General features: G+C 44.2%; 1 protein-coding gene across 1 annotated transcript in view; it reads right to left on the bottom strand.

The window, feature by feature from the left end:
• The window catches only part of pitrm1 (pitrilysin metallopeptidase 1), a 15,935-nt gene that overhangs the window by 2,494 nt on the left and 4,168 nt on the right, over positions 1–9,273 (bottom strand). Inside the window, exons 9-26 of the mRNA XM_020612455.1 lie at positions 9,113–9,201; positions 8,893–9,021; positions 8,545–8,658; positions 7,877–7,973; positions 7,334–7,468; positions 7,042–7,180; positions 6,569–6,685; positions 6,328–6,457; positions 5,959–6,079; positions 5,562–5,638; positions 3,044–3,209; positions 2,361–2,461; positions 2,016–2,136; positions 1,850–1,900; positions 1,442–1,554; positions 1,171–1,296; positions 819–964; positions 140–242 (exon numbers count right to left, since the gene is read on the bottom strand). Of these exons, the coding sequence (XP_020468111.1) occupies positions 140–242; positions 819–964; positions 1,171–1,296; positions 1,442–1,554; positions 1,850–1,900; positions 2,016–2,136; positions 2,361–2,461; positions 3,044–3,209; positions 5,562–5,638; positions 5,959–6,079; positions 6,328–6,457; positions 6,569–6,685; positions 7,042–7,180; positions 7,334–7,468; positions 7,877–7,973; positions 8,545–8,658; positions 8,893–9,021; positions 9,113–9,201 (2,075 nt within the window). The remainder of the gene's footprint in view (positions 1–139; positions 243–818; positions 965–1,170; positions 1,297–1,441; positions 1,555–1,849; positions 1,901–2,015; positions 2,137–2,360; positions 2,462–3,043; positions 3,210–5,561; positions 5,639–5,958; positions 6,080–6,327; positions 6,458–6,568; positions 6,686–7,041; positions 7,181–7,333; positions 7,469–7,876; positions 7,974–8,544; positions 8,659–8,892; positions 9,022–9,112; positions 9,202–9,273) is intronic.

Here is a 9,273-nt window from a genome sequence, read left to right as displayed (position 1 = left end):
TTTTTTTTTTTTTTTTTTTTTTTATTCTTTCTGGTTCTGCATAACATTCCAGCCACTACAGCTCAGACCTACAGCAGCATTACTGGTGCTTGATTTAATACCAAAGTTAAATTACAGGCAGAAGGGTTTTGGTTCTTACCTTTCAGCCACATCCACCAGGTTTTTATGACTGACAGCGAAAAGTCTTTCTCTGTGGCTCTGCTTCATCTCGTCTGTGACTCCACTCAGGAAACGACTCATTCCTGCCACACAGACCCAACTGGTGTTAAAGGCCAAATTTCTAAAATTAAATCTGTCACTTATACCAAGTAAATCTTTAATTATTTAGCCTATACAAAGTTCAAAAATCATGAAAAATGCTCATCACAAGTTTCCTACAGTTAAAATGGAGCTTTGGTCCTGCAGCAGATTAAAAACCCAGCGACTGGGGCAGAAGACTGAAACAGCCATTTTGAGGTTTTCTTGTGAAATGTGACGAGTCCAAAAACATTTCAGAGTTTAGCGATAATCTATAGTAAGGCGCATTTTTCAGGAGAAGGTCGGACCCCATTCTTACAAGAGCAGCAGCTTAGTAGATAATGTGTTAGCAGGCTTGTGACAGCAGTTAAATCCCTTAAACACAATCTGTACATCGTGCTCTGTCTTACAGCCATCATTTTGCCAGCAAGACCCCTCCTAAAAAAAAAAGCCCAGAATGCAACAGTTTACTTGCTGATGTCACTGTGAGATAGGGCAATGACGGTAGATGACTGAGCCGGCTGCTGTCAGGATGAATCGGTTCACGTCCTGCAGCTGATTCAGCACAGTGGTGGACTCACCTTTGTCTGCAGGGGCCACGGGCGAGTCGACAGCTGAGAACACCGCCAGTTTGGCTTCATCGATGTCTTGCTGGGTGAACTGTCCTGACTTTGCCCAGTCAATGCCTCGATAGAACGCAGACAAGGTCTGCACCGAGTTGGGATCCCTAGAGCAGAAACAAAGTGGGGTCGGCACAGACATTCCATTGTTTTAAACTGTACTTATGTAACGGCTCCTAATAAAACCAATCATCTGATCTAAAGAAAACGTTGGCAAATAAAGGTAAGATAAATAAGAAATTCACTGCATCCACTTCCCTAAGCTCATCTGGGTCCCACAAATGTGGGATCACTGTGGTAAATGTCTGCCCACCTGTATGAGTAAAAGGAGAACAGACCACCTGCTCCCACCCTGGCCCCGCCACCATAGGCTCCGCCCTTCTCTCGAATCTCTCCATGGAGGAATTTAGCCGTCAACATCCTCCCCAAGATGCACAGACTGACAAATAGAGGAACAGAGCGAGAACATTGTTTTCAGACCAGGATGTGGACGTATTAGGTTTTACTGAAGTCCAATATAGAAATATTCTGACAGAAAGCAAGACGCAGTGATTTCCTTAAGAGAAAACCAGCAGTATAGTCACCTGGCGTAGTCCTCGTGGGTGAAGGGAACTGTACGTATAGTCTTGCAGACAAAATTGACAGGGAAGGGCATTTGGAAGAAGGTTTTCATTTGACAAGGCTGGAAGTTCAGCTCCTGCAGAGGAAAAGTAAAGTCATCAGTGGGTTCATGGTGAGATTTACATTCTGCTGGACCATGATTTAGATGGTTGTCAGCGCTCAGTCTGGGCATTTACTCAGCAGTCCGTTAGATTTCGAGACTTTTTTTAATGTTCTCTTCAGCGTCACTACTTCAGCCACACCAGAAGCTGCTCTGTGCCTTCGTCCTGTTGTCTTCACGGTCATTAAGTGTGGTAGAGGTTACACATGACCAACACTGTGACATCTTCTTAAGATGACATCAAATACAAAAAAGGCTAAACCGAACTTACTGAGACGAGTTTCCTGCTCGGTCCGGATTCATCCAGAGGGTCCAGCGGTCTCTACGTCAAAGGAATAATATCAAAGAAAGCAAAAGAATAAGTAAGAAACAATCTGAGGTCAATATGACAAATATTCTGACTGGTACATTCATCCACGGGCCAGCTGAAAACTCACCTCAATAATATTTGGACTGACAGGTTTGCGTTCTTTCCTGTTCTCTGCAACTTCCTTAAAAAAACTCTCCAGCTGTGCTGCTGTGTCAGTCAGTTTCTGTGGAGTTGCGTTGATTGCACACCTGTGAGGACCACGCATTTCAATTTGAAGTGAAATGATGTACAGGCTGTAAATTTACATTAGTCACTTTGTTAAAATACAAAAACAAACAGCAGGAAAACAAAGCATAAGAAGAAAAAGTACAATGGCTGCAAAGAGAGAATGCTAAACATTATATTGCACAGTGCTCCCACTGCTGGATACGATGACTAAATCATTCTCCCAGGAGGTGGAAGATGAACCCACCTCATGCTGTCTGGATTGAGAATGTGCTTTTTGATCCTGGGTAACGTTCTGACCACTTGGCTGAGGTCAGACATCTCAGTGATCCTCTTCATGAACTTCACCTGATATTCAAACAACCGACACACTGAATCCAAACTACTGGCATGACAACAGAAAGACTGCAGAAAACACTTTGTTTGCATAAATGGAGACCACCAGGCCAGGAATCAAGAAATTAAACGGGCTCCCTTAGTAAAGAACAACATCCAACAGCTTCTCGTAACACGGGAATTTCTACAATAAAGGAATGGATTGTGGCAGGAAGTGTGTGGTGAGTCTGTTCATCGTGTAGCCAATGTTAATAAAGGCTTCCATGTTTTAGCAAACCTGTGTGCACCACTTAGATTTAACCCAATGAAACCCAGTGGCACAGTGGACTGAATGAGGGGCAAAGAGAACAGAATAAATAAATCTCCCAGTTCAGTAAAACGTCACATTTCTCCCATGTTTATGTTGGTGCTGAGTGGCTCATATTCTACAGTGACATACTTTATATGACTGATCATTTTTAATAGCACAACTATACTATTCTCAAGCAGAATGTAGTTGCAAAAATATGGAGAGCAACTGGCACAACAGTGGGACGTTCAAGACCACTATGGCCCTCAGAACATTCTTGGCTTGTGGTGTGTAGCAGCAAGTACCTGTTCCATTCCACCAAACGTCTCCTGGAGGTCTCCTGCTGGACTCAGGTGTCGGCCCGCCCGGGTCATAGCGTAGAGGTGACCAGAGTATGAGATCCCATTAGCCAGCTCCTGTGCCGACATCATCACGAGCACCCTGAGGCGCTCCTCGTTGTCAAAGTGAGGGCTAGGGGATTAGCATCACAGTTTGTTTTTGATTTACTGCCACTGTTTCTCTGCATACAGCTCAATGTCTATATATATATATATATAAACTAGCTCCAGGCAACATCCATTTATCAAATGATGACATTGGCTGCAGCTTTTTGATACACAGCAGGTGTCCAACTGTTGGAGGATATACCTGTTGAATATGTCGCGCCACAGCTGAAACATGTGAGGAAGGTTCCTCTCCAGGCAGGAGGAGAGCAGGAGGACGCCCTGAAACACAGAGCACAGAACCCTGAGAAACTCTTTAGCACATGAGTGAAGGCATGATTAGAGACCAAAGCCTGCAGCAGTCAGGGCAAGGACTTGTTAATAGCTCACTCATTTCAAGTTTCTTTCTGAGGAAGGGGCTTCAGTTTATCCCAGCATGCAGTGCACAAAAAGCAGAGAGTTAAACTGGGCCTTCTGGCAGGTCAACACATATTTACAGCATTCTGATTTGCATGTCTTTGCACTGCAGCACAACATCCACACACATGCAAGGACTAGAGACAAATGTATTTTTTGGCTTAACAGACACTGTTGGCACTGACCTGCTCGTACACGTCCAGCTGGGTGGAGTCAGGGATGACCTGGGGGGAAACAGACATGCCCCCTGTCCTCAGCTCCATCAGCTGGGCCTGCTGCCTGTAGTCCAGAGCTCCACCGCCCATCCTAATTAAACAGACACAAACAATGTGTATCAATATCCAGCTTCCACTTCTTTCTGCACGAACTCTCAGATCTGGAGAACACACATTTAATAACGGAAAAAAGAAGCATTCACTCTTAACCAGCTTCCTCTCTGCCGTGTACTTCATGAAAGGAGTCTTCAATATTTTGTATCATAGTCAAACAATCAGAGACACAAAGTACAACAGAAGACAGTGCAACCAAACAATCTGCCCTTCAGATTAACTCACTTGGTAATAACAGTGCAGAAGAGCGGGACATAGAGCTTGAGGTCCTCTGGCAGGGTGTTGAGGCTACACATGGCCCTGAAGTAGACCAAACCATTGGTGGGCTGCTCACAGTACTGCACCGGCACGCCTCCTGTGGAGAGCAGGAGAGTTTCACCAAGAAGCCTTGACCCGGGTGATGACCCCGATGGAATTACTGTGAAAAGGTAATACGAGTTGCAGTATAGTGGGCACTGTACTCTACCTGCAGTGCCGATTTGAACAGGAGTGAAAGGTATCGTGGGCTCGATGTCAGACACTTTGAGAGCAGGCAGACAGGAGGCGTCCTGGGTTTTACTCTGAGCAGCCAGCAGCTCCAGACCTTCCCCAAAAAGACAAATAACATAATAATAATAATATTTAGTGCATACTTGAATCACAGGTGCTTTACATTACAACTTTATTCAGTCACACTCACAGGGTTCTGATAATTTAGTGTGTATCGAACAATTTAACTGAAGCTGAATGTGCAAGTAAAGATTTAGGTCCCTCTTCGTGCAAAGACAGAGGACTCTTAAGCTGAAAGCCCAGCTCCACAGGATGTAAGAGGTTTGTGAGTAGCGCTAACAAGTAGCTAATCAGGAGCCTGTTTGATCATTTAGTTACAGTTTTGCTGTAATTTGACTTGTTCTTGATGTGAGGTGACCTCCCTGCAAAGGAAACATAAATTATCATTACCATTCTCATAGATCTCTTTTCTGTCACCGTCAGACAGACCATGGATCTTTCTCTGCAGCTTCTCTTCCTCAGCCTTGGCTTGCTTCTCCAGGTAGGCCTGATCTGGGCTCATGGTCAGGGTCAGTCTGTGAGTGTTCTCCTGCAGGGCCGGGAGAACAGAACAGCATGAATTAGCATTAAAAGCTAAAACTCAACTAATAGATCTCAGTTGAACCCACTGGTGACAACATTAATGAAGGCTGCAGTACTGATCTGGTTAGAGACAAACAATCCGACCGGCTACAGTGTTCACCTTAAAGTAGTGCTTGACTTTGTCCTGGAGGAAGCGAGGGTTCTCACTCAGGGCCTGCCTGAACTTGGCGACGCTGTCACTGATCTGCAGCAGCTCCACTGGGTCGCCGTCATGGTTCCACGATGAAGCAATGTACTACAAATGCAAAAATGTAAACAGTGTCCAGAGTGAGGAAGGGCGCTGAAACAAACGAATCATTATACAATAAAACGCTGTAAATTTATAAGAGCAAAATTAATATTTTAACTTTATTCATCTTATTTTTGCCTCTTGTTTCACAGTGGATTTTTCATAGCAACACCAAGACAAGTTGTTTAATTATGCTGAAATATAGTTATTTTAAAATACTGATGTGCATTTCTAACTCTTGTCTAGTTTTAGATTAGTTTTGTTACGGATATACCTGTTGAATATGTCGCGCCACAGCTGAAACATGTGAGGAAGGTTCCTCTCCAGGCAGGAGGAGAGCAGGAGGACGCCCTGAAACACAGAGCACAGAACCCTGAGAAACTCTTTAGCACATGAGTGAAGGCATGATTAGAGACCAAAGCCTGCAGCAGTCAGGGCAAGGACTTGTTAATAGCTCACTCATTTCAAGTTTCTTTCTGAGGAAGGGGCTTCAGTTTATCCCAGCATGCAGTGCACAAAAAGCAGAGAGTTAAACTGGGCCTTCTGGCAGGTCAACACATATTTACAGCATTCTGATTTGCATGTCTTTGCACTGCAGCACAACATCCACACACATGCAAGGACTAGAGACAAATGTATTTTTTGGCTTAACAGACACTGTTGGCACTGACCTGCTCGTACACGTCCAGCTGGGTGGAGTCAGGGATGACCTGGGGGGAAACAGACATGCCCCCTGTCCTCAGCTCCATCAGCTGGGCCTGCTGCCTGTAGTCCAGAGCTCCACCGCCCATCCTAATTAAACAGACACAAACAATGTGTATCAATATCCAGCTTCCACTTCTTTCTGCACGAACTCTCAGATCTGGAGAACACACATTTAATAACGGAAAAAAGAAGCATTCACTCTTAACCAGCTTCCTCTCTGCCGTGTACTTCATGAAAGGAGTCTTCAATATTTTGTATCATAGTCAAACAATCAGAGACACAAAGTACAACAGAAGACAGTGCAACCAAACAATCTGCCCTTCAGATTAACTCACTTGGTAATAACAGTGCAGAAGAGCGGGACATAGAGCTTGAGGTCCTCTGGCAGGGTGTTGAGGCTACACATGGCCCTGAAGTAGACCAAACCATTGGTGGGCTGCTCACAGTACTGCACCGGCACGCCTCCTGTGGAGAGCAGGAGAGTTTCACCAAGAAGCCTTGACCCGGGTGATGACCCCGATGGAATTACTGTGAAAAGGTAATACGAGTTGCAGTATAGTGGGCACTGTACTCTACCTGCAGTGCCGATTTGAACAGGAGTGAAAGGTATCGTGGGCTCGATGTCAGACACTTTGAGAGCAGGCAGACAGGAGGCGTCCTGGGTTTTACTCTGAGCAGCCAGCAGCTCCAGACCTTCCCCAAAAAGACAAATAACATAATAATAATAATATTTAGTGCATACTTGAATCACAGGTGCTTTACATTACAACTTTATTCAGTCACACTCACAGAGTTCTGATAATTTAGTGTGTATCGAACAATTTAACTGAAGCTGAATGTGCAAGTAAAGATTTAGGTCCCTCTTCGTGCAAAGACAGAGGACTCTTAAGCTGAAAGCCCAGCTCCACAGGATGTAAGAGGTTTGTGAGTAGCGCTAACAAGTAGCTAATCAGGAGCCTGTTTGATCATTTAGTTACAGTTTTGCTGTAATTTGACTTGTTCTTGATGTGAGGTGACCTCCCTGCAAAGGAAACATAAATTATCATTACCATTCTCATAGATCTCTTTTCTGTCACCGTCAGACAGACCATGGATCTTTCTCTGCAGCTTCTCTTCCTCAGCCTTGGCTTGCTTCTCCAGGTAGGCCTGATCTGGGCTCATGGTCAGGGTCAGTCTGTGAGTGTTCTCCTGCAGGGCCGGGAGAACAGAACAGCATGAATTAGCATTAAAAGCTAAAACTCAACTAATAGATCTCAGTTGAACCCACTGGTGACAACATTAATGAAGGCTGCAGTACTGATCTGGTTAGAGACAAACAATCCGACCGGCTACAGTGTTCACCTTAAAGTAGTGCTTGACTTTGTCCTGGAGGAAGCGAGGGTTCTCACTCAGGGCCTGCCTGAACTTGGCGACGCTGTCACTGATCTGCAGCAGCTCCACTGGGTCGCCGTCATGGTTCCACGATGAAGCAATGTACTACAAATGCAAAAATGTAAACAGTGTCCAGAGTGAGGAAGGGCGCTGAAACAAACGAATCATTATACAATAAAACGCTGTAAATTTATAAGAGCAAAATTAATATTTTAACTTTATTCATCTTATTTTTGCCTCTTGTTTCACAGTGGATTTTTCATAGCAACACCAAGACAAGTTGTTTAATTATGCTGAAATATAGTTATTTTAAAATACTGATGTGCATTTCTAACTCTTGTCTAGTTTTAGATTAGTTTTGTTACTGTGATTATGTTTTTGATTATGACCTGCCAAGGAACAGCAGATAAAAATGAGCTTTAAGCCAACTCTGGTACAATGGCAACGTTTATGTTTATTACTGTTAATGGTCCCTTACAAATAAAAGTCTGACAAGAACAGCAGTGAACTCACCGAGGCCAGAGACAGGCCAAAGTTGGTGGACTGGTGTTTCATCTGGATCTCGATCTTATGGAGCAGAGCCTCGACCCTTTCCTCCTCAAAGCCGTTCCTGTGTTGGATGACAAGCAGCAAAGACTCAGGGTGGAAATCATGTTCTGCTTCTTCCTGTTGGCTCATTTATTAGGGCTGTTTTAATCATTCATGTAGACATGCTGACCCTAGCAAAGGTCTGGCTACATTCTGTGGATCTCGGTGGACTGGAGGAAAAATACAGTAACGAAGTGTAAATGTCTTAGAAATATTGTGCAGTTTAGGCCTCATGAAGCAACGCAATCACTCTTGACTTTCAATAAATGAAGAAATAAAACTGCAGCCCAGTCTGTGCCATAGTGATGTACTATTATATGCAAACAGATAAATACACAGAAAATATTTTAACAACCCATAAAATAGAAAAAAAAAAAAAATAATTGTGGCACAAACACAAAGGTTTGGATACGCTACTAAGTCCGTCGACCTCACCCCGGGGACATGCTACAAGATTAAGAGAAAATTTGTCAAATAAATGAATCTGTCCTCAGCTCTGAACTGAACATCTAGCATCCAAGGTAGATTTGTAAATATTTAACATCGGGCCATGAAACAAAATACAAGACACCCACTGGGCCTGTGGGACTTACTCTATGATGTCGTTGATGGTTTGGCTGATGAGCTGCTTCACCCTCTCTGTGTCATGCTCAGCTATTCCCTGCAGTCCTACGCTGAACGATGCCTCCTTGGTGCTGCCATCGTATCTGCAGAACAAGACTTTTCAGTTAGCTCGCAGCAAAAACTTGGTGTCAACATACAACTTGTATGTTGACGCCAAGTTGGCCACAGAGTTTAGATGAGACAAGGCAATGTTTTGGGTAGTTCTCCACTCATATTGGTAAAATCAATCTTTAAACGCCTTCTATGTTGTATCGTATTTCAAGAATTGTACGTTATTAGTTTGATGCAGGTCAGGTGTTGCAAGCCCATCTACACACCCTACGACAGAGGAGAAGTCTGTTCCAATCTTGGGCTCAATGAGAGCTTTGTAGAAAGGAGAGTTTGGTCCTGAGATCATCAGAGAGGACAGCAGGCTGAGAGTGAATCCTTCGAACGTGTCAGTGATGCTGCACAGAGAAATGAGAACAAGAGATCAGAGGTCACTAAGCAGCAAAGCCTGGGAAAGCTTCGAAAAGACAACAGATGATGTGATCTTACTCTCCCAGCAGGTAGCTCATACACAGTGTGTTCTGCCTGGCTGGATCTGGAGCCAGGGCATCTGGGCTGCAGCTCACGTGGTCCTCTCTCTGGGAAACCAGTGAAATTCACAATGACAGACTGACTATTCAGTACATGCCCTTTTCTTAAAAAATGCAACC

Source organism: Monopterus albus, unplaced genomic scaffold (genome assembly GCF_001952655.1).
Source record: "Monopterus albus unplaced genomic scaffold, M_albus_1.0 scaffold125.1, whole genome shotgun sequence".
Taxonomy (NCBI): Eukaryota; Metazoa; Chordata; class Actinopteri; order Synbranchiformes; family Synbranchidae; genus Monopterus; species Monopterus albus.
This window is presented reverse-complemented; position numbering and strand designations above follow the sequence as displayed.